Source organism: Aulonocara stuartgranti (genome assembly GCF_965226115.1).
Source record: "Aulonocara stuartgranti genome assembly, chromosome: 16".
Taxonomy (NCBI): Eukaryota; Metazoa; Chordata; class Actinopteri; order Cichliformes; family Cichlidae; genus Aulonocara; species Aulonocara stuartgranti.
The window spans coordinates 26,769,361-26,794,931 of record NC_138952.1 but is presented as its reverse complement, the minus strand read 5'-3'; the positions used below and the strand labels follow the sequence as shown (position 1 = coordinate 26,794,931).

Genomic DNA, 25,571 nt, shown 5'->3' with positions numbered 1-25,571 from the left:
CAGAATAAGAAGTCTAAAATCAACCCAAACAGCAATGTAATCAACTACAGGCTAAAAACCATGATGTGCAAGTCGTGGTGATATTGCATTGTAATTGCTGCAGCATTATTGCAGCTGCTCCAGCAATCACACTAATAATTCTGACATTTTTAAATATGTGAGCAGTCCACTTGGGGACACATTTGACAAAAGTACATTTAAGCAACTGTTCTTGTATTGATTTTGTCCTAGTCACAAATAACCAATGTACCCCTCCCTTCACATAAGTAATGAATCTTTTGTTTTTGGCTGGAATAAAAATGTATTTATAAAGCACAACTCTACAACAATAGTTTTCTCAAGGTGTTTTTTTTATAGTAAGAAAGAACCGCTATGAGCAGCAGTTGGCAACAGTGGGAAGCAAGAACATCCTTTTAACAGGCTCAGGGAGGGGCAGCCATGTGCCACATTCTAGAATAAAGAACAAAGAGGAGAACAAAAATTTACTTTTGTGAAAAATAAATTATTTCCATATAGTGAAAATAGTAAATGAAGTATGTAAAAAGATACAAAAGGAGGTAAATAATTAGCTTTTCTCAGATTACGTTATGTCAGGAAGAACTTGTGTTTTCTCCCCGTTTCTTAGAATTCTGTGTGAGACAGTGAAGGATTTTGTTGCCAAAGTGGGGAAGGCGTATGAGAAAAGCACTGAGAATGCTGAGGAGTGCGACTCTATGTCTCTCAAAGTAAGCCTCAAAAACAATGCAGTAAACATCCATTATCTGCTTGTGCTGAAAGCCAACTCCATATATATTAAATTTCTGCTAATTCACTGTCCTGTGAATGCTGCTGCAGCACTCCATCTGGTCCTTAAGTGTCTCTTCCTCTGTGCCCTCCAGTGTGCCATCCTCAATGAGAAACTGGACTCCCTCCTCCAGACCCTCAACACAGAGTGCCAAGCTCTACCTCCGCTCCCCCTCTCCACTCCACCTATTGTAGAGGAGGAACAGGAGGAGGAGGAAGAGGAGGAGGAGGAGGCCAGTGAAGAAAGCCTGACAGAGCTGAAGGAGAAATTGGAGGAGGAGGAGACGGAGAAAGGAGTGGCAGGAGGTTCGCCGCACCAGCTGTTCAAAAGCAGGGAGCAGTTGATGCTCAGGGCCGACAGTCTGAAGAAAGCGGTTCGACAGGTCATAGAACAGGCAGAGAGAGGTACGTGTAGTGAGCTACAGGATAAGGATTCTGCCTCGTGATGATGAATGGAATTATCAAAATGTTTTTGAAACAAAAACATGCGGTTATTAAATGCAACTTATTGTGTTATGGCCAACCCATTTATGCCCTGTTTAGTGGTTGATGAGCAGAATGCCCATACGGAGGACACAGAGCTTCCATCCCCTCTGGAGAAGGACAGCGAGGACGAGAACAGAGACAGTGAGAAAGATGAGGACACTAAGGAACTGGAAGCAGTGTCATGTAAGTGTTTCTGCTGCTTTTTGGCCTGTTCCCCTTCTACATTTGCGAGGTACTTCCAAACATTCACTTACTTGGCCCGCTACATTTCATAAAAGGCTAGTTCCAGAGAACTTAACCTGCCCAGCTTTGCATGTCCACTGTGCAAGTCTTCCAGCTTGCATTGTTCTTGTAGCTGACACATATTGTTTTTGGGCTGAATTAAGAAAATAAGTCAGCAGTGGTCGGTGTAAAAACATGTTTCCTCACTCTTTTCTCTACTGAGAGAAGGAAACACAGCTATCTCTATAATTTAGGCAAGTTTAAGAACAACAAAGATGCCTTAAAGGCATAGATTTTTGTACACATGATTTTAATGTTGCCACCTGGTGGGTATTGCAGTCATTGCACCACAGTGGACCAGAGACATAGCTAATGGGAAAAAAAAGCCTGCTGACGCAAATCAAGTTTCCTGTCATAAATAAACTCAGGGATTAGTGCTAAAAGTGCTTGGAGCAACTTTTCCTCCTGTGATATTCCACCTCTTACACCAGGCTGAGCTGCTTAGGTTCTAATCTTCAGACTGTGGCAACTTCTTTAATAATAAATCAGTGTACCTGTTGAAAGTACACAGGCAGGCCAGCTGTTTCAACATGCAGGTTACTGTGAAATGTCCACTGCGCTTCTTTGTGTGTGTGTGTGTGGATGGGCCACAGGATATGTTATTGTCTTAGGGGCAGAAGTTCTTCCTGTTTATCATTGGGCTGCTTCCTTCCTTCCACACATTTTCCAAGTATTAGAAGACTAGGAGGAATCAGTCAAACCCTCTGCTTTGTGTCCTCTCCTTGTTTCCGTCTTTCGTCCTGTTTCTCCTTCCTGACCAGGAAGCACTCCGAGGAAGTAGAGCAGAAGAGATTGCTGCCCATGGTCTGGTTCAAATATAGCTATCAGTAATTGTCAGCCTTCTAACCAATTGCTCTTGAAGTCATACAATGAAAGCAAAAATAATGTCAAATCCAGGATGCAACACCAGAATAAACCCCGAGCAACCAGTCTTTCAAAGTAAACGTGTGTAATTTTACTGTATGCAAAAGTAAACATGTTGTTAGACAGTGGGACTCACTCACAAGCAATGCGTTTTGATTCATCAGTATATTCTTACCTGAAATTAAATTCGATGTAGAGAAGAAAAAATATTAACTGGAAATTTGTTGGCCAAAGCCTCAACTTGTTCAGACAGTCCTTGTACAGATCACAGGTAGCGTGTGCAAGGTAGGAAAAAGATGACCATTGCATACCTTTGATGAATTGATGTTGATTTTGTGTATGTTCTTAATTTATGAGCAAGGTATGAGGAAGGTAATAACATTGTTAGCCACATCTTGGTGAATGAGGCCCTTGTGAGTACTGTCTATTGGACACATAGACCCCAAATGTTATTATTTGTACCTGCACCCAGCCTTACTGTATAAATATTATATTCCTAAAATTGCATTAATATGTTCATATTTTTGTTCATATGTGGATGCATGATGCATGTCTATGGATGTGCATCTCTGTGTTAATAAGTACCCTCTGACACAGCTGAAGCGCATTTTGTTTTGCTTTATACTTTCCATCATATCTGTCCCTAAATTCAAAGTAAGTTTTTCTCTCCTTGGCCCAGCTGCTAAGAGTCCCTGTTCTCCAACGGAGAGGAGAGTGAGCCGTAGCACCCAGTCCTATAGCTCCTTCACCATCACACCCTTCACCACCAGCAAGGAGAATCTCCCTGTACTCAACACACGCATCATCTGCCCAGGTAAACACACATAAACAGGCACCAAACTCATCACATTGGATCAACAAGGGCACAATCAGTCAGGCATTGCAGTTCAGTATTGTGTGACACAGACGATGTGTGTTTGTGTGTATGTGCAGGTTTGCGAGCAGGTCTGGCTGCCTCTATTGCTGGCAGCTCTATCATTAGCAAGATGCTGCTGGCTAACATCGACCCTTTCGGGGCCACATCATTCATCGACCCTGACCTGGACTCTCTGTAAGAGCCATGTCTTTTTCTAATGCCTTCTTCCATCTTTGTCACTGTGATGTTGTTTGTTGGTCACATTCTACACTGTTGCTTTGTCTTTCTCTCACTTCATGTATTTGTGTGCAATCTAACTACCTTTTTTGTGTGTGCGTTTGTGTTGACTGCTTGTTCATCCAGAGAGGGCTATATGGAGAAGTGTGTTATGAACAACTACTTTGGCATTGGCTTGGATGCAAAGATCTCGCTGGAGTTTAACAACAAGCGAGAGGAGCATCCAGAGAAATGCAGGTGAGTCTCATTTCCAATGAACACAGCATATTTGTGTGGGTTTTTTTATAATTTCATTTTATTTGCTTTGTTTATACATAAACAAGCACATGAACTTTTGAACAGTCCTAAGCTGGCAGCGTTGGAGCAAATCTGCCTCTTTTGATAACTGAAGTTACTTACCAGTCAAGTATTCTCATTTTTTCAGTCTGTATGTGAGTTTTTCTATTTTCAGGACCTCGTCAAACACAATCACCAACTGTCTAGAACTGAGTGTTGCAGTCCTTAGCCAGTTTTAAGTTATCTTTTTTTTTGTGTGCTGCTAACAGGATAACCTTAAACAGGTGTTGGTCCTTGAATAAAGACAATATGTCACCAAGAGCTGCCAAGATGCCATCCCAGAAGGTTTTATTTTCCCACGTGTCTAAAAAAAAAATTGTGAAAATGTGATCACTTAATCTTCTGCAAGGCTGTTGTACATTTATTTGTTTGCTTGTAATTTGGGGCATTACAAAATACAGAGTCTGACTTTTCCAGGCACATTCCCTCCATTTCAGTGATTGTGTTGCAGGTGATGTGTTGTCCACGTATTTGTGTGTTTTAAAGTTGAAGTGACACAACAGTCTTTTTCCTGCACACCGCCTCTGCACCTTCCCCACACAGGAGTCGTACCAAGAATATGATGTGGTACGGTGTTCTGGGCACTAAGGAGCTGCTGCAAAGAACCTACAAGAACCTGGAGCAGAAGGTCCAGCTGGAGGTGAGACATGGAGAAAATCAGGCATTTAAGGCTTTGGATTAAAAAAGAAACGAGAAAATTTTTAATTGAAAACACTGCATGTTACACACTCGCATTTCACCAGCGCTTAAATCTTTATAATCACTTAAATTACGCATGACAGAATAAGGAACACGTGACAAAAATTAGAGTTCACCTCTCCTTTTACTCACAAAGATTTTTATTTTTTTTAAAGTTAATAAAAAAAGTTTTAATATTAAAAAAAAATTCTATTGTTTGTTATTATGTAAAAACATTTAGAGAATAACTGTCCTTAATAATATGCCCTTAAAAAAATTCCATGATTATGTGTATATTTGAACGAACTCCAGGTTTCTTAGGCAGTGACGATGTTGGTCTGGTAAGAGTAAAAACCACCCTGTTCTGTGAGATTGCTTATTTACACAGCCAGAAAACTGATAACGTGTAATAAAAAAAACACCAGTTTTTTTTGTGTCAGTTTTTCAATGAAATAGTTCTGAAAGCTCAGTAAAGGCAGAAGCAAAAATGTGGTTAAATGTTTATAGAACCAGCAAACAGCCTTAATTTAGACACACAGAGTATATGTGGCTGTAGCTCAGGTGGTAGAGCGGGTCATCTATTGATTGGGTGGTTCGATCCCTGGCTTCCCCAGTCTGCATGCCAAACATCCTTGGGCAAGATACTAACCCCAAATTGCTCTCCGATGCATCCATTGGAGTGTGAATGTTACTTAGTAAGCACTTAGAAAAATGTGCTTGGGTGAATGTACAAGTTGTGTACAGCGCTTTGAGTGCTCAGAAAGAGTAGAAAAGCGCTATATAAGAACCAGTCCTTTTTTTTTTTTTTTTTCACCATGTTCTCTTTTCTTTTGCTTTACTGGTCCAACTTAACTTTGTTATTTGGGTCTTTCCCAGTGTGATGGACAGTACATCCCACTGCCCAGCCTTCAAGGCATAGCAGTGTTGAACATTCCTAGCTACGCAGGCGGAACCAACTTCTGGGGCGGCACCAAGGAGGATGATGTAAGTACATTTACTGTTCTCAAGCTGTTCACTGTAATAAAACTGCTCTCTGTGTGATGTTCCATCCTACTTGGCATGGCCCTGGTAGGAAACTCAGATCATCTTTGAGGGATGAAAACAGGTGTGTTTTCCGCTCTGCTTGGAGCTTTTTTCTTTTTGTCTTCTTTTTCTTTTTGTCTTCTTTTTGTCTTCTCTGATATTACCTAAAGAATGACAGTGTGGACGCCTGTTTGACATGACCCCAATAGCCTGGATGTGCAGGGGGAAGGATGGCTAGAGAGACGTCTCTGCTTGTATGTTTAAGGCTCAGAGCACACTGGCTGAGGGATTAGAGTGTCAGTTTGCACACACTGCAGAGGGCTCACTCAGGGGTGTGTGTGGGGGGGCACACACACACACACACACACACACACACACACACACACACACACACATACAGCAATGTGCATGGGGTGTTATGTAACTGTTTTTGCTGGAGAGGAGGAAGCAGAAACAGAGACAGTATATACACGACTGCACAAACACAGGCACAGATTATCATCAGAGTTTTGCCTTTGTTTGGAATAAATCATTCATTTTGACACGTGGGAGTAAATATAGTTTTTTATACATATACATATATATGGAGAGAGAGAGAGAGAGAGAGAGAGAGAGAGAGAGAAGATAATATACATCTTAGTAATTGTAAAAGCTAATGATAAAATGACCCTGCTAACACACAGATCAGTGCCCTCCCACTGGCTGTGTCCATCTAGTGGCTGGTGCCCCACAAGACAACTGAGAGGGTCACCTGATCGCTTTTCAGCAGTTTCTAAGTTTTTTGTTTGTTTGTTTGTTTGTTTGTTTGTTTGTGAAGTACAAATATGTGTAAAAGAAAATTCAGGAATAAATTTGACAATTTTTCATTTTTTTTTATTTATTTATTTATTTTTTTTACAACATACACATATGATCTACTCCTCAAAATCTTGGGGTCCCTTGGAAATTAAGTCTATTATTTTATGTTATATATAAGTGATGGATCAAAAATGTTGTCAAAACAATTAGATTTCTACGTTAGATCTACAGAGGCCTGTTTCAGCACCCCTCACTGCTGTGTCGCATTATGTTACCTTATATCCTACTAATGATCATTAGGCTTGGGATCTCTTTGTCTAGTTATGTTAGCACTGCTGACAGCAGTCATGTTCACTTAATCAGTCTGTCTAGTTGAGTTTCTGAAACTCGTCAGAGGTTTCTATTTTAAGGAATAAAGTTATTTGGTTATTTTAAGAAGTTGTGCGTGTATTATTCTCTTCACAAGTCCGCACAATCTCTCACTGTAATAAAAAAAAAGTCTGACGCTGAATTCATGTTCAAGTCTGCAAGCTAGAACATGAATTCATTGTCAGTGAGTTTCAGAAAAGAAGCCTCTTTCTTTGGCCCTTTTCAAACCTACACAGACGCTTAACCGACTAAATGAATTACTTCTTTCATCAGCATAACAGTTGTCAGCAGTGCTAACATGATTGAAAATACTTTTCTAATAATCTTTCAGCCTATAAATTGAATGTGCAGCTAACACGGTGTTCCACAGGAGCATGGGTGTGATAGTGTCTGAAAATGGGCCCCTATAGCAGTATGCTGCCTTTTCCACATGGCTCTGTGGACCTCCTTTACAGGTTGGGTTGCTTCATTTTGTAAACACTGTGAATAGATTTAGAGGTTTCATAGGGCAATTTTGGAAATCTCATTTTAAGGAAACGGTAAAATACAACTAAATCTATATTTCAACAATCCAGCTCAATGTTGGGATGGCTGGTGTGTTTGTGGAGCGTCAACTGGGAGCAACTAAATTACTACGATAACTAAAACAAGAAACTGAACACGTACATGCAAAACATGAAGATGAACAGGAAAAAAACCTGAGCAATCGAAAGAAAACGCTGACCTGATATTACCTGACATGGAAACAACAGACAACCCAACAAAGAACAGAAGAAGTCAGAGGACTTAAATACACAGAAGGGTGATGAGAGAAGTGGAAACACCTGGGAAAACACAGCTGACACAAATGAACCTGACGCCACAGGGAACACAAGACACATAATAGAATGTAGACAAGACAACACAGTCAAAGCGTGTTGCTGGGTCTGAAATACACCGGGATGTCAATGTATTTCAGACCCAGCAACACGCTCAGACAGAAACTGGTTCACCCGAAAGACAAAACGCCAAAACACAGACTTAACAATGTGGTGTATGCTGTACAGTGCAGTGAGGAATGCTCAGACCTCTACATTGGAGAGACCAAACAGCCACTTCACAAGCGCATGGCACAACACAGAAGAGCCACCTCCACAGAACAAGACTCAGCAGTCCATCTGCATCTTAAGGATAAAGGACACTCTTTCGAGGATGCCAATGTTCACATTTTGCACAGAGAGGACAGATGGTTTGAAAGAGGAGTGAAAGAAGCCATCTATGTCCACTGTGAGCGACCATCTTTGAACAGAGGCGGGGGTTTACGACACCAACTCTCTGCCATCTATAATCCAGTTTTGAGATCCCTTCCCAGACGCCTTAACGCCCACTCACATCCTGGGCCATCTGACCTCAGGAATTCGCATGATAAGGTGGGGCCAAGTTTCACAATGAACACACCCGAAACCCTGGCTGATTGGGACCCACACCCAGTTTCACACCTTGGCTCAGGCAATTAGAGGATCATCAGGGGGTCCTTTTGTCCCTCTGTGGGGGGAAACTCCCACTAGGTTTATATCTGGGACTCTCCACCATTTGACCTTAGAACTGAAGAAGCTTCTCGGATGAGAGGTGAAACGTCTTCAAGCAACTTAAAGAAGTCCAGACGCTTTTCTTTGCAAGCTCCTTTGACTACGATGACCTGGATGACTGAGAACCTTCACAGACACAAGACAACACAAGCTTGACAACGTAAGCACACAGACATTTACACATGACAGAGGACAGGAAAAGACTCATAAATCAGGAGACATAGAAGAACCATAAACTAGACTGGAACTCAACTAAACCATCCATCCATCCATTTTCTTCCGCTTATCCGGGGCCAGGTCGCGGGGTCAGCAGCCCAAGCAGAGAAGCCCAGACCTCCCTCTCCCCAGCCACCTCCTCCAGCTTATCCAGGGGAACACCAAGGCGTTCCCAGGCCAGCCAAGAGATATAAACTCTCCAGCGTGTCCTGGGTCTGCCCCGGGGCATCCTCCCAGTGGGACATGCCCGGAAAACCTTGCCCAGGAGGCATCCTTGTCGGATGCACGAACCACCTCAACTGGCTCCTTTCGATGTGGAGGAGCAGCGGCTCTACTCTGAGCCCCTCCCGAATGTTGTCTGGGGGCTTTTGCCCCCTGGTCGGGTCTCCCATGGCAAATTGGTCCTGGGTGAGGGACCAGACAAAGAGCGATTCAGAAAACCCCTATGAAAAGACCATCTAGGGAACAGTTTACCCTGCCTGGGATAGGGTTACCGGGGCCCCGCCCTGGAGCCAGGCCCAGCGAGGGTGCCCAAGTGCGAGCGTCTGGCGGCCGGGTCTTAGTCCATGGGGCCCGGCCAGGCACAGCCCGAAAAAGGGACATGGGCCCATCTTCCTGCAGGCCCACCACCCGCAGGTGGCACCGTAGGGGTCGGGTGCAATGTGAGCCGGGCGGAGGTCCTGGTGGATTGATCCCCGGCTACCAAGACTGGCAATTGGGACATGGAATGTTAACTAAACCCTAACTAATAATAATACCAGACCTGAACATTATCTCATTAGTAATCAAAAATACAAAATAACTCAACTACACCCTAAACTAAGAAAAACGCACAAATCTAACATAGGAAATCAACAGTACTAAATAAACTCGAGATGCTGGGTCACAGACAAACTGACCAGGCCCCTGATACTGGGTCTTTAACTGTCCCTTATTTTAAAACCAGAGGCTGGATGTAGCTCATAAACCTCCTCAGGTTGGCTGAGTCTGTAGTTTGTTTTAAAGGGCTGCTGAAAACAAATTTTTGAATATGTTAGCTTTTTTTTTGTTTATGTTTATGTGGAATATTTACATAAATTTGAAATAGCGGCAACTGTATCCTTTTAGGATCCTTCCAGCTACATTACATTGACATAGATTTCATTATTGCCAAAATGTTTTTATGCAGATATTCTGTGCTCCATCTTTCGATGACAAGATCCTGGAAGTGGTTGCTGTTTTTGGGAGCATGCAAATGGCTGTGTCCAGAGTCATCAAATTGCAACACCACCGCATAGCACAGGTGAGCAGATGCGTTAAAACCGTATGAAGTACAAATTGTGTCTCTGTGTCTGTACACTGTGTGATTCTAATCCAAGCGTCTTCCTCAATCAGTGTCGAACTGTGAAGATTACAATCCTGGGTGATGAGGGGGTTCCCATTCAGGTAGATGGTGAGGCCTGGATCCAACCGCCTGGAGTCATCAAGATCCAGCACAAGAACAGAGCACAGATGCTCACCAGAGACCGGGTGAGGAAGGGTGCTGCTGTTGCTGAGTGAAAAGCAATTTGTGTAGATATATATATATCAGGGGTCGGCAAGCCACAGTTGGCACGCGAAGGGTTAACTGATGGCACGACCATAGCTGGACTGGCCATCGGGCATACCAGGCATTTGCTCGGTGGGCCGATGTTTTTTTTTTGTAACGGTATAAACAATGAAAGGTGTTGGATTGGCCAGATGCTGGTCGGTGTGTAAAAATAACTCAGTTGTTTGGTGGTGGCTATAGCGGAGCTTCCACAGATTCAGTAAAATTAACAAGTGGTGGAGGCCAGCAGGTGGATGAGGGAGAGGGGAGGCAGGAGGAGGAGAGACCCGAGGCGGCCGCCGGTTCAAGTGTCAGGTGAACTGAACTTCAGGTAAGAAGTTATGACCTGCAGTCTATCTGGGTCAGATATAAACCAAGCTTAGGTGGAGTTTATTTTCGTTGTGGTGACTTTTTACCATCAGTTACAATAACTATGCATGACGGAGTTTCTATACAGCTGGGTGGGTGCTATGATGTTACTGATAGTGAACTTTATTTTATTCATAAGGTTAGTTAGTAGAGTTGCCAACCGTCCCGTACAAACGGAATCGTCCCGCATTCAGAGAAATTATTACCCGTTTCGTGTTGAGCTGAGAAGGGACGCAGTTTGTCTAGGATGGAAAAAGACACAAAGGTGGATTTATTCTGTCATTACGCTGCACAGCTGCCTCTTCTTCTCTCATCCTCCCTCTCCTGTTGCTACTTTAATCATGAAACTGATCAATGATCAGCTGATCGGCTTTTCTCTCGTGTTTGTTTATCGCCCACTTTGCGCCAGAAAGAGGAAACCAGCCGAGGTTGCGCTAAATAGCAGCACGTTTAAGCTTGATCAGCTGTTGTTAGAATTTATTTAATATTTATTTCTAGTATCAGCTGAGGTTTGCTGGAGCCACAGCTGTAAAGCTGCTGGTCATGATGTCTGTTTAGATATGTGGTGAGAGGGAAACATGAAGATGAAACCAGGAGATGTCCTTACTGAATCATCAGAGCTGAACAGGTGATGGAGAAACAGGTTTACCTTTTAGGTGACATGAATGAGTTGAAGGGACGTTATGAACTGTTTCTGAGAGACAAATAACACCAGAAAGAGAAACCATAAGAAACACTTTCTTATTCTCATTTAAAATGTCTGGCTGTTATTAAATAATTATCTGAAGCTTACAACCAAAGTTTTTATCTGACATAAAATGTATAGAAATCATACATATACCAACAAGACAGTGTACATCACTGTCACAACAGTGTTTGTTTTCATTCAAAGGCTTTATGGCTTTAATACCTGGTGGGCCGGTCTCTAGTCAAAATGCCCGGGCTGTTTTTTTGTCCCAGTCCAGCCCTGGGCACGACACGCAGTGAATTAATCTGAGAAGGTGCATCAAAAAATAAATGGCCGCAGCAGCGGTGCACATCGTAAATCAGCTCGCAGCCTGGTTCTGCCGGAGGATTCTTCCTGTTAGAAGAGGGTTTTTCCTTCCCACTGTCACCAAAGTGCTGCTCATCGGGGGGTTTTCTCTGTATCTATGAAGCGCCTTGAGGCGACTTTTGTTGTGATTTGGCGCTATATAAATAAAATTGAATTGAATTGAATTAATTGGCTAAAAATAACTTAGCCTACTGGTGAGAGGGACGTTGTTAGCTTTCCACATTCCGACACTTCAAAAGCTTCAGGAGCTGTCCGCTCAGCACAGCATCAGCACCACGGAGATACATGGATACACAATGCACTTTTGGGCCTTTCAGGTGTATGGACCAATGTTTTATTTTCTGATCAAACCAGAAAGCTTTAATGAGCAGCTAGATTTGTCTCGCATTAACTGGCTGAGTTAATGCCAGTTAATGCAACATCGAAGCAGCTGGAATCCACAGCTGTGCATTTTCACCTGCTGGACATCACTACCTGACAAGTTTAACTGTCTTCAGAACATTGCAGAGGCCTTATTGACAGTATTTGGCTCTACATATCTGTGTGAGCAGATTTTCTCTCACATGAGTGTCCTCAGGTAGCCGTCTGAATGCTGGACACTCGGAGACCTGTGTCTCTGAGTGGGAGACCAGAGATCACATTAACATGTGTGTCTCTGTATTAACAGACATGCCATATTGGCTTAGTTTATTTTTCCTTATCATTGTTGTGAGGAGACCATAAATAGCATTTGTATTTTCTGTTGTACAGTCCATCTGCTGTTATGGATAAAAAGTGTCTTTTTTTGTTTCAAAATAGCTGATAACTATTCGCTGATAGCTGCCAACATCTGCAAACAAATATGATTCTATAAAGTGGTTCTATATATTGTGTAACTGTTCATATAGAGCGTTATTAAATTTATTGCTAATGCAATCATATGACACACTGACTTCTGAGGAAATTTTAAATGGCACTCGCCATCAGAAAGGTTGCCTACCCCTGATATATATATATATGTATATACTTATCTGTGTTTTCTTCAAAATTACCCCGCAGGCTTTTGAGAACACACTGAAGTCATGGGAGGACAAGCTCAAGTATGATAAGCCTCCTTTGCGACCTCACCTCTACCCTCAGCAGTCTGTGGATCTAGCCACAGAGGAGGAGGCAGGCCTGGTGCAGATGTGTGCCCGGGCTGCAGAAGAGCTCATTACAAGGTAAACTTGAATTGATGTGAATATCAGGTATCAGTCGCCGTGTGGACAGGCTTCCCAGACTTTGTTACCTTGAGCTAAGCTCACTGACTGCGCTCTGTCTAATCACAGGATATGTGAGGCTGCAAAGACGAACGGGCTCTTAGAGCAGGAACTGGCTCACGCTGTTAATGCTGCATCACACGCCATCAACAAAACACACCCGAAATTCCCCGAGGTGAGCTGGGTTTAGCCTGATTTTTGAGACATTGACATTGTCTTGAGAAAGTATTTTACAACTCACTGTTCCATCCTTAAAACTGCCGTTTAAAATAATTAATTCTTGTAAAATAAAAATGACTTTTTCTTGCCATTAGAGGTCACTGAAGTCAAAGCTTACATTTAAGATGTACCACTTATTGTTTTAAGGAGACTAATGAGCACTGTTCCAGGTGCAATTTCTTGCTCTTGAGATATTTGAATCTTTAAAAGCTAGGCACTGTGTTTCAGACAAATCTTTTAAAATGTGGTATTTTCTGCCATATTTCAAAATGACAAAGTCAAGTACTTGAGTACTTGAGTCCAGTTTACAGCATCCACAGTTTTAGTTGAACTGCTGCTAAAAGTTAAGCTAAGTTTATTTCTTCATTGGCCATTAATATAATAATAAAAGTGCCCTTTAAGTAATTACTATATGTGGCAATGTGTGAATTTCCTCCATTGTTAATTGATGTTTTAAGGGTTGTTTAACTTGTTCTGATTCTGATTATAAGCACTTACTTTATATTATATTAAACCCCTGAAGAGAGGCTAAGCTACTAAAATAGCATCTAGAACTGTGTGAAATATGTGCACTCTGCTTCTGTTTTTCATGGTGTGTAACATTGAATTCTTTTTACAGAGCCTTACTCGGAACACAGCCATTGAGGTGGCCAGCACTATGAAGGCACTCCACAATGAGACCGAGTCTCTTCTGTTGGGCCGAGTCTCTCTGGTGAGTTATCATGGCTGAAATAGATTGTTTCAATCCTACTTTCTTTTTATATGTTTATGAAACAAAGACTTGAAGGCAGTGTACTTTAAAACTAGATTATTTCTAATGGTGAAAGAATCTTGGTGGAGGGGATCACAGACAGAAGTCTTGTTATGGAAAACAGCCCCTGGCTCACTTGCTCTGTGCCCTTCGTAAATACTTTCCTGATCAGTTTATAGTTTAAGTCACCAGTTTCTGGTCTTGCTGAATACAACATGATGTTGTTTTTGTAAGTCATGGTGTCCACTGCAGCCAAGAAAGTCAAGTGGGCTATGCTTTAAGGCAGACCTGTTTTGTGATGAATTAGTCACTGGTCCTCTTAGGGTGCTGTGTAAAATATATACCTAGATCCATCTCTCGCTCATCTGGCATAGGGGGAATGCAAGAATGCTTACTCTGAGACTTCATAACAGGATTTTGCCATTTGCTGCTACATCCATCTTGTATTTACAGTCTGTGGTTTTATTATAACTTGGGGTCCTGATGTTAAGGTTGCATTATGGTGTGTTAAATTCACCTTGTTCTCTGTCATCCTTACAGCAACTGGACCCACCAGAGGAGGAGCAGCTGTCCAGCGCTCTGCAGAGCGTGGAGCTGGAACTTGGGAAACTGGGAGAAATCCCCTGGCTTTACCACATCCTGCAGCCCAATGATGAGGAGGTAAGCAGCCTCAGTAAATATGCGTTTGCATGCACATGCTCCATTGTGTGTGGTATCTTTGTAAAATAGAAGACATTAGGTACATTGTGTACTCCTGCAACTCAAAGCTAAAAGTGAACACTATGGAGTTATCTGCAATAACAGTGCCTTCAAATATGGTCACATTGTCACTGAAAGTACAAATATGAGCTTCAAATTTAACACACAAATCATTGTGCTGTTCTTGTCCATCCCTAGTATTCTGACAGGGAAAAATATTTGGAAAACAAAAACTCAGAACAACAAAAGCTAATTGGAGGCTGTCACTAAGTAACTTTCCCACCAGGACTGAAAGATAATAATAGTTTGTTATCGGTTTAAGCATAGTGTGCATACATATTAATACTTGTGGCTTAGATGACTGACTGATCAGTTACTGACCAGCTAAATCCAAAGTGTTCACACAGCTGTCTTGCAGCTGTCCTGTATGTCTTCAGTGTAGCATGGCTTCAGGTAACAGGAGAGTCGAGTAGCTAAATAAAAGGCTATAGGTTGACTGTGCTTATGTACCAGGATCACTCTCTGGGTTACGGCAAGAGGAACAGTCGCAGCAGCATGTTTCGCATAGTGCCCAAGTTCAAGAAGGAGAAGGCCACCAAGAAGACAAGCCCTCAATCAGGTAGGGCTGTGTCCACTTTTCCTCAGTACTGAGCAAACTGGAAAAACTCAGGATAAGGAATCAGTAAGTCCCTCCCATCTGCCTTGGGAGGGACTTACTTGCCAGCTGCCTTATTTGTATTTACACTGTATAATTGTTTCCACCTCTTATTAAAAAGGATGATAACAATAAAATCATAGTAATTTTTGATTTGTTAATCATAACTTGAAGTTAGTTGAATTGAAAGGGTACAGATGTTATTTCACTTGCTATTCACTTGCTAATGGCAAGCAAGATGTTTAGCGGGAAGTGGTACCATACTTTATTCTTCAGTAATGTAAAGCTGACCACTGCTCCATCACACACACAAGAACAGCTTGTTTCTGCCCAGAGTCATCACGGTTACCTTTCATGATGGTTATCTTGCCCCTCACTCCTGTTGTTTTTGAAGCCCATGCATAAATGTTGTACTCCATTGTCGTCCCCTAGTAGAAACACAAAGAATGTTTTTGAATGTGTTTGAGGTGTTAACATCCCACACCCTGACCATCAACTTGCATACTCCCCTCTTTTCATGCTCTTATCCAGCTGTCAGTATGTTTTCAGAAGGTACAAAGTCGGGAGAAGAACAAGTCTGTGCACCAAGGACACATGTGCAGAGATGGAAGAGTTCATATGAACACAAAAAAGAAAAACTGAGTAGAAAAGGCAATATAGGATTTGTAGATGAGGAGACAGTGAGATTACAATGTTGCTGTGTACAAATAAGTATACTGAGAAGCCCTTCCTTCTATCTGGGGCATTTTCCTGGGTAGTTGAGCTGTATTTCCTGCAGATTGCACAGGCTTCCGCCTCCCTTTACCTCCTACTTTTCTCTGTGTGCGCTGATATTGGTCAATGATGTGCATGCTCCCAGCCTGCCGTGAACGCCATTGGTCACTGCCTTGTTCTGACCAACCTTTGGCCTCTGTCCCACTCCTTCCTCATCTACCAGCTGCCGTCATTGTTCTTTCTCCTCCCTTCTTCTCTCTCTTCCCTTCCTCCCCTCCATCTCTCTCTTCAATGATTTACCACAATCTGTGTCCATTGGTGAGGTTGTGTGTGTGTGTTTGAAGACACATTCACAGAGTATATGTGGTTAAAAGAAGTGAGAGTGTGACAGTTTGTGGAATGTGGCAGTGCGTTTGCATACCTGTGAGGCACTCTGAGCCTCTCTCTGCTCTGCTCTGTGTGTGCATTTTTGTGCGTGTGTGTGCGTGTGCACACATGTGTGTGTGCGTGTACAGTGGAAAGATGGGGCACAGAGGAGGTGGGCATCTGGCTGGAACAGCTGAGTCTGGGGGAGTACAGAGACACCTTCATCCGACACGACATCCGAGGCTCAGAGCTGCTGCACCTGGAGAGGAGGGACCTGAAGGTACTCTCTCACTCACACACACATATACACACGCACACACACACACACACACTGGTACCCACTTGTTGTCACATCTCAGTGAATCTGTGTGAACCCCCTCCTCCAATCCAAAATCAACTCTTTCTCTCTGTACCCTCTTGGTGTGCTGCGTTTCTTTCGCTCTGTTAGATGTCTCCCTGTTTTTGCCACCTCTCGTGCTGCGCTGCATCGCTCTGCTTGGCTTTTACCGTCTGATCGTGGCTTGTTGAAAAAGACTTGCTGTAACCCACTAACACTGTATACCTGCTGAAAAGGGGGGGAAGCCTTCAGGTCAAGGAGGGGCTCGGTGTGGATAGACCAAACTGAGTTAGGCTTAGGGCAAAAGTGAGAAAAAAACGAATGCATATAGTGGCAGTCTTGAAAAAACTGTGTTGCAACATGAACGTGGAGCGAACAAAGGGAGCAGAAACATAGCCTTTCTAGGAACTGTTCGAAAGCTTGTACAGTGTCTACTGTCTTCAGTCGTATGCATATAAACACTTGTCAAACAAAACAGCTTGCAGTTTCAGATTATACTGTCAACGTGTATATCAGAACATGAGGACTAGAGCATTCTACTTTAAAACAATCTGTCAAAAAAAGTCAAAAGCACATTCTTTACTGTGTAACGTAAGTTAGAACATGACTGTGGTTTTTGATGCTATTTTCATAATACACTGTAGTGAAGTGTATAAGGCAACTCGTAATAATAATAATAATGTTGATCTGGGTTGTGTAATATCCACTGAACCTCCAGGTAACGATCTTAAAATAGAAGGACACTGGAAGCCAAGCACAGGTGCACAAGAAGACAAACTTGAAGTTATTATGAACCACATTTAAATCAAGTATGGACTTTTTTTCCCTCAATCTTCTCAGTTGCACAGTTAATGCTTCGTGGGGTTTTTTGTGCTCAGATGAAAACTGATGATGAGGGTGTTTTTATCCTAGAGACCACTCCCATAAAAATACAAATGTTTCATCATAGGGTAAAGGTTATCACTCAGAATAATTTTGATTTGACATTTCAGTGACTCTTTTCTCTACACAGAGAGGTGGACATAAACCAATAGCATCAAAATACCCCCCACACCATATCAGGTCAAGGTTTAAGGTTATTTTCCTTTGATTTCTCGACCATCTCTTTACACATGTTAAGCTGAAACACTGGTAAGCAACAACTATGTATCTTTAGATATCCTATAATAATTGGCTGATATTTGCACTGATAATATATCTGTGATAAGCTGGTATTGCCAAGTAAAATCAATCTACCTGTTTGATTTGTTAAAAATATCAGTACAAGAAAATTGAATACCATTGTTTATGCAAACACACACAAGATACCCAGGTTCACATTTGTATGGCAATATACTTGTGTTCGTTCTATATCTGTGCCCCTCATTTCATTGTCTTACAATTTATCACTCAGTCATACTGTGGCTAGCTGTCTATGTTGCTTGGTAGTTTATATTTGAATGGATAAAAGTACAGATTCACTGACTGATATATATTGTTTATTGATATACATTGATTGTTTTGAGTCATTTAAAGGCCAACCGACTCTGATTCCTTTGTCGTGCATACATATTTGCTAGTTGTTTGAGCCTCCAAGTCTGAGGCCATGGAAGAGGATGGAGTGCTGACTCTGGGTCAGGGAGGAGTCACCGCCCCACAGTTTAAGCATCTCAGGTTCTTGTTCACAAGTGAGGGGAGAGTGGAGCTGGAGACTGATAGATGTATTGGTGCCACGTCTGCAGTAATGCAACGCTGTACCAGTTTGTTGTGGTGAAGAGAGAGCTGAGCGTATAAGCAAAACTGTCAGTTTGCTTGTTGATTGTCTTCCCCAGTTTCCCCTATGGCCATGTGCTCTGGGTAGTGACAAGGCTTTTCTGGGAAGAGGCCCTAGGGACAGACCCTAGACAGCTGTCCCCCCTCCCATTCTGCCTCCCGTTTGAGCTGGAGGAGTTGTTATGGTTTGTTATGGTTAGAAAACATAACAAATTGCCGATGCTTGTGTCCAATGCACAAAGTTGCATCTAATAAGATCAGAAAAGACAAGGTTACATTTTGGTTTACTAATTTGAAGCCTTGGGTTTTTTTCCAGGTCTTTTAAAATTACTCATAACATATTTGTAACTAATTTTGTAGCTAATAAGCTAACAATAGTACTAGTGCTAGTAAGCTAGGTTTGGGAGCATACTGAAACTAATGTGATTATGATATTTATTTGGATTTTAGGTTTTCACTAGTTGACTTCAGGCTTTAAATGAACATACTTACCGGGGTATTTGAACAGTCAAACATGAACTGAACATCTGAGGGTTGGATCTTTATGAAAATCTGAAGACACTGGAGGCAACTTCTTTATTAAAAGCTATCCACCTTTTTTTTATTTGGTTACTCTATATCGTATCATTACAGACAATATTAATGCCATATGATGTATTGAAGCTGTTGTGCTTAGTGATAGATACTGGCAATTGAGAGCTCATTTTCTCAGAGACTTTTCTAAAATCAGTTTTCCTCTCCCTTCAACAAGAGGGATTTAAGTCTGTATTATACAGTCTATGGCTTTTAGCTGCCAAAGCAATAGATCATTTTCACAGAAGGTGCTGACCAAAACCAGAGCAAAAAATATGGCAAGTTAACCATCGAACCATTTTCACAGTCTTAGTTTGGTACATTAGTATCTATTCATTAACACATTGCTCATGATGTCAGTGGAAATTTATATTCAGTTTACATTTTTCTGCAAATGATAACTATATATATCATAATTTATCTCAAATGTGACATGAATGGCAGCCCACCTTATAGCTTTTAGTAGCTTCTAAAGAAAATTTGATTAAAGATATATTTCTGTGGACATGATTTGCCTAAATATTCCTAAGATATATTTGTTAGATCACTATGAAATGTTTTAATTATTAATATTTTATAGTTTTGACACTATTAATACTGATTTCTCCCACTATAGATTATGAAGCAACCTGGTGTGTAGCCTTTAAACGTTTGATTTCTAGTGCTGTTCATACCAGACTGTTTATATCACCCACTCGACATTTATTTATGATGGTGTGAAACAGACCTCTCTCAGCGTGTTTTTAATTCCTGTCTTTGTTGGCCCTCAGGATCTGGGGATATCGAAAGTGGGTCATATGAAGAGAATTCTCCAGGGAACTAAAGACCTGGCCAAGGCCTCCATGATTGACCTCTAACCCAGGAGCAAACGCTACCAGAAAGGGGAAACGTGCATTCCTCCTGACTTAATGGAAGTGTTTGGGAGCACCATAGGCAGTGGCGGAAGAGATATGTATTGAAGGAGAGATGGATATTTGATCCCTCTGCTGAGAAAGTCTGTGTGATGTCGTGATCAAGATACATGTGCGTGTGTTTGTTTGTTCTTTGGTGCCAAAATGACAATCGAGAACGCTGATGGAAGTCACACACACAAAAAAGCCATTTCTTATTTAATAACCATTCATAGCACATAATCAGGTATGCAACTAACCTTACTGTTGACAGCTTGTTGTCTGAGTTGTGATAACAAACTAGTAGCAAAACTAAGACTTCCATAGGTGTGGGGTTCTGCTTCAGTTGAGTCTGTGTAAAAAAATGTATTTGCTGGCTCTCTGCCTCACATTACAGAGCTGCACATGCAGAACAGAATAATCTGGACCATGCAGGTGGTTGTCTGGAAGCTTTGTTTGAAAACAGTGGGATACTGTTGCATGCTATGCTTGCTCAACCTTAGATGTGTTTAATTGCATGATTAGTGTCTTGATTTTTTTTGTGTGTATGCGTGTGTGTGTGTGGGTGTGTGTGTCTGTGTGTGTGTGTGCAAAATGACACTTGAACAAGTTTTACATAACTTAAGTATTATAATGCCATTTGTTACTACTGAAAACATCATTTTTGGTCTAAATCCAACTTTTTATTCTAGCTTTAAATTATTTTGTTTGCATGATAATGACATGTTTAAAAGGTTTCTGTCAAGTGCCATATTTTGAGTCATTTCGTGTAAGACGTGCTTTAATGGTAGACATCGTAAGAAATCTTTAAACAAGTTATCGATGAGTTATGATTATATGAAATTAATAAGTTGACACGTTCTCTGTGGATGTGAAAAATCTGTACCAAAGTGAATGTCGAAGAAATCATCAGACAGTTTTGTCTTTATTTAATAAGCCAGTAGGTTTTAAGTCTTAATTTCATTTTAGGTGGGAAAAAGCTGTATTAGTCAGGAAGAGAGTAAAACTGTTGGTCAGACGCCAACCACCTATACTATAGGGTTGTAGAGATTTTTTAAAGGAATTCTTAAACAGGCACTTTCTACTTCTTGCTTCATGCAAGTGCAAATCCTCATATCATTGCATAGAGTTAACAGTTCACCTCAACTTTTTACCTTTTGGCAACTTAATACAGTATTTAACACTATTGAGGAGTTAGATATGAGTTTTGAATAGAGCAGTTGATCTGCAGTCTGCTTAACATTGTTCAAGTGCAGCTTTTTCAGTTTTTTTCTCCTTCAAATTCCAAGTGAGACTTTGCTAGAATGCTACTTCTAATTGTTAGTTTCATTTAAGACTGGTGGCATTACAGGGTATATTTCTATATGTGATGCTAAGTTTGTATATAATTATGCACTGTATATACAGTAAACCAGTGTATGCAAACAATGTTTGTAAGTGTAATCTGATGCATTTGTAGACATGGCATGCATTGTCGACAGCCCACACATTCGATTGTGTACATTACACCATACCAGTTGTTGTTGATTTTGTTCTAATCTCTTGTACATGATGATGCTGTTGTATTCTAATGATGGTGCAATATTTTAATCTCTTGTTTTGATACTGTCTCTGAAACTTTCCAAACATGATGTTCCTCGGTGGGTAAAAAAAAACACCACAGAAAAACCTTGTAAACGTTCTTTTGTACTCTTCCTCGAGGTTTGAGGATTTTCAAAGTTAGACCCAGAGACAGACAGACAGCTTTTTACTCCAGATTTCTTCCAGGGGTTCAGTAGTTTATAGTTTTGCTCCTTTGTGCTTCCAAGATGATACACTAAAGTAGGACTGTGCCAGCGAATGGGAGAGATTAGGCAGGCATGACTGTTGTGTTCACTTCATGTATCCTGTTGTAACGTGTGCATTCAAGTGTGTGTACTACAACAGTGGCATATTGTACAGTTGTATACTTTTCATTGCCAGCTAATTTTACAGTATAATTGAAAATTTTGCCACACCCATAGACTAATATGCCACCCTAGCAGAATGTGAACGAAACTTTGGAATTGTGTGTTCCCTCCACCAGGGGGCAATCTATCACATCTCACACCTCTACAGGCCTGGATTACACCATTAAACTGCATTATCTTCCAGCTCCTTATGCTGACAATCAGGTGCTCATTGGCATAAATAAAGTTACAGTCCAATTTGAGTTTTTATCATTCAGTGTTCATAAAACTACAAATTTGTCAGACCTTCCCATCTTTTTAGTCTCATATGCCTTTTATCCATTAAATAGATGAGACTAATGACAGTTAGCCTTTTGTAAACCAGAACCCTTTGTTATAGAAGCCTTTCTGTTAGTATGTGCTTTATACAGTGCTAGGGTGCTCTACGCTGCTTCTTTGCTGCAGCGCTCTTGAAGTTTGGCCTCACATCCATGTACTCTCATCACGCCAGTCACCAAACGCAAGTTGTGAATGATGCTGTTGCAGTTCATGAGCTGTGTCTGTCTGCATTAATGGCGTCTGCATGTCCAGGGTGTCTGCCAGGTTCTGTTAATCTGAAGCATTTTGGCCCCAGGCTCCAGTTTGACCTTGCCATATACAGTGGAAGTTGCCACCTTTCTCCCTTGCTGTGTTTTCCAGTGGTCTGTAAATAATGCTGCAAACTGCCTGGTTTTCAAAAACCAATGAAACCCATGCAAGGATCTCTAAAAGATGGATTTAACACTTGGTGTGGTTATCGAAGCGTTGGGAGAAAAGTGAGTTTCATTTGTTTACATTATGTTTACAATGGCACAGTTTTACTTTTTAAGGAGATATATGTAGGTATAGACAATATTTGCATATTTATTGCCTAAGGTTAAATGATATGATGTGTATTGTGTTTTCACATTTGGAATATAATGTTACAGTTGTCACCTGTATTACTATCTGGATGATTTTGGTAAAGTAGTTGATCATTTTTATGACTACTAAGTGACTGTTTTCTGTGCCTTTTTATGGTTAGAATGCATGGTTAACTATTTATTACAATTTGGAGTCACTGAGATGTGTATTTTTGTATTCTGAATAAATAAATGGTTCAGCTTTTGTTGTACATTTTTAAGGTGCCTTGAAACAGGCTACCTATTCATATCTCTCTTCTTCAATAAAATCGGATACATATGCAATCTGACAGGCTCTTCTTTTTTCATTAACACTTTAAACAAAAGGATTGTGTCTTATAATTTCAAAATATGTCGAGAAAATGGAAAACGTTAGTGCCATTCTATCTCCTTTAATGCAACACAGCCCTTTTTAAATGGGGTGGCATGAAGGTGGTGACCAGAAAATGTATATCAGCCATTAATTTTTCTTAGACAAGAACAACAAAACATACTCAAATTTCCTAAATAAACTGGCTGGTTTGTTTACTCTTTTATGCTCTCTCTGCTTTGATCAGCTTGTTTGTTGTTTTTGTGGCATTCCAAACAGGTGTTTTGCCAATGGGAACGTTTCAAAGTGCCCTCTGGTGGGCAAACTATGCATTGTTAACACTCATAACTTTTTAATTTTTCAAATGTATTTTGCGACTGTTGTACATGGCACCAGATACACTGGTACATGTCTGCTGATAATACTATTCAGCTTAAATCAGTCAAGTTCTCAACAATAGAAGAAAAAAGTGACTGAAGTTTTGAGTCCAGTCTGAAACCTGAACATTTATCTCAAATGGACAGTGTTGGGAAGGTTACTTTTAAAATGTATTCCGTTACAGAATACAGAATACATGCCCCAAAATGTATTCTGTAACGTATTCCGTTACGTTACTCAATGAGAGTAACGTATTCTGAATACTTTGGATTACTTAATATATTATCGTGCTTTTTACAACAACGTGAATGTACTATTGCTGTGTGATTTATTACTATTACTGAAGGTCCGCGACTCCGAACTGTAGTAAAGGGACCTCTGACTAATACGGCGGGGTCCCTGTCGGCTCATAGCCGAAAAATAGCTTTACTTTGTTGTGTGGGTCAATTTTTCTTGCGAGAGACAGAGAGAGGCGTTGAAAGGCTGCTCCAACGGAACTTATTGTTTTCGGAGGAAAACACGAACACGGTGTACAGTCGAGTCTTAATAGCTTACTTACAACTGGGCTCGTCAGGCACTCTTCTTGGCTGCAGTGGTTATTATTATATTTACATGCTTCCAGCTCCCGTTTTTCCTCGATGACAACTCGTACCTTTCCACTCCCCTTTTTCTCCCTCCTCGCGCTCACAGACACATAACGTGTATGGCAGTCCATTCTCCCTGCAGCACGGACTACACTGCCCATGATGCTACATTCTTTAGAGCTATGCTTGTAGCATTCTGCCTGTTAGCTTAGCACAACAACAACGAAAAGGCGCTCTCTCACCCAGGAAACACACAGTCGCAGAAAGAGAGAGAGAGCGTCGCCCTGTAACCATGGCAACCGTAACGCTGCCGCCTGGAACGACAGAACGTAGCTGTCAAACAAAACCCAAACAGTCCTGACCCGCGACAAAATGAAACAGGAAAGTACCGCAGTGTAATCCATTTAATTCAACAAAGTAACTGTATTCTGAATACCACCTTTTTAAACGGTAACTGTAACGGAATACAGTTACTCATATTTTGTATTCTAAATACGTAACGGCGGTACATGTATTCCGTTACTCCCCAACACTGCAAATGGATTACTTGCACATACACTACACTCATTATTTGAAACGTTGGTTGCGTTTAACAGGAGCATCCAACACTGGAACAGTATACAGGTGTGCCACAGAAAATTTAAAAGGGGTAAATTTGAATATATCCAGGCACATACAAACAACAATGCCTACAAAGACATTTTCTATTTTCATTTTGATAATTGTGACCTGCAGTACAGAAAATAAAGCAAATAAAATCATATCAATCATATCAGAGTTTGAATAAATTACTGTTCAAATAGTATGACTACAATACATCTCTTATTGTAGGTCAGTACACACAACCACAGTCATGGGGAAGACCAGTTGTGGTTATCCAGATGATCATCAACAGGGCTGCAGAACATCACTGCTAAAAAAGTTGCCTGTTTGCAGAGAGCTGTATTAATCAATTTTCCTCGTTGGAAGTGAAAAGTGTGGTAGTAAAAGGCGCACAAGCAACTGGGATGACCAGGAGTAAAACCTTCGGTTGTTACATTCCTAATATCACAATATAACTGGAGACATTATAAGCATCTTTCCTGGGCTAAGAAAAAAAAAAGAACCACACTGTTGCACTCTGGTCCTAGTCCACTTTTCAGATGAAAGTAAATGTTGCATTTCATTTAGAAATCAGCATCCAAGAGTCAGGAAGGAAAGAGGAACAGTGGAGAGTGTTTGAAGTCCAGTGTGAAGTTTCCACATGCTAATTTGGGGGGTCAGCAGCTGTTGTTGCTGCTTTTGGTCCAAAGTCAGTGCTGCTGTTTACCAGGAAGGGAACTTCATGATGCTATCTACTGACAAGCTTCATGGAGACGTCCATTTCTTTTTCCAGCAGAATTTAGCTCCTGCCCACAGTTCCTAAACTACTACTTAATGGTTTGCAAACCATGTTACTGTTGTGCTCTGACCCGACCTGTGTGTGGTAGATGACAAACACAGATGAGTTGATGTTTGCTATCAAAGCAACCTTAGCTTGAGATGATGATGACTGTAGCAACAGGTTAGCAGGTCTGTTTGCTGTAAGCCCACAGTATCTCAACATAACACAGCCGGTGGGCCTAGAATTCCACCTGTTAACACCCCAAACCTTTCCAAGTGAAGCTAATTTTTGCTAATATGTTTTGGGAATTTACACTTTACAGTTTCTCTGTTGTGCTGTGAGATTAATCACTCGTGTCAAACAAAAGAATAGCTACATTGTGACTTC

General features: G+C 41.2%; 1 protein-coding gene across 1 annotated transcript in view; it reads left to right on the top strand.

The window, feature by feature from the left end:
• The window catches only part of dgkh (diacylglycerol kinase, eta), an 80,221-nt gene extending 57,387 nt beyond the window's left edge, over positions 1–22,834 (top strand). The window contains exons 14-30 of the mRNA XM_082509330.1: positions 626–725; positions 879–1,188; positions 1,327–1,452; positions 3,095–3,229; positions 3,349–3,466; positions 3,635–3,745; positions 4,388–4,484; positions 5,399–5,506; positions 9,665–9,778; positions 9,871–10,005; positions 12,525–12,685; positions 12,794–12,899; positions 13,563–13,655; positions 14,235–14,354; positions 14,907–15,012; positions 16,278–16,408; positions 19,561–22,834. Coding sequence (XP_082365456.1) covers positions 626–725; positions 879–1,188; positions 1,327–1,452; positions 3,095–3,229; positions 3,349–3,466; positions 3,635–3,745; positions 4,388–4,484; positions 5,399–5,506; positions 9,665–9,778; positions 9,871–10,005; positions 12,525–12,685; positions 12,794–12,899; positions 13,563–13,655; positions 14,235–14,354; positions 14,907–15,012; positions 16,278–16,408; positions 19,561–19,647 — 2,158 coding nt within the window. The 3' untranslated portion in view covers positions 19,648–22,834. The remainder of the gene's footprint in view (positions 1–625; positions 726–878; positions 1,189–1,326; positions 1,453–3,094; positions 3,230–3,348; positions 3,467–3,634; positions 3,746–4,387; positions 4,485–5,398; positions 5,507–9,664; positions 9,779–9,870; positions 10,006–12,524; positions 12,686–12,793; positions 12,900–13,562; positions 13,656–14,234; positions 14,355–14,906; positions 15,013–16,277; positions 16,409–19,560) is intronic.
• The last annotated feature ends 2,737 nt before the right edge of the window (positions 22,835–25,571 follow it).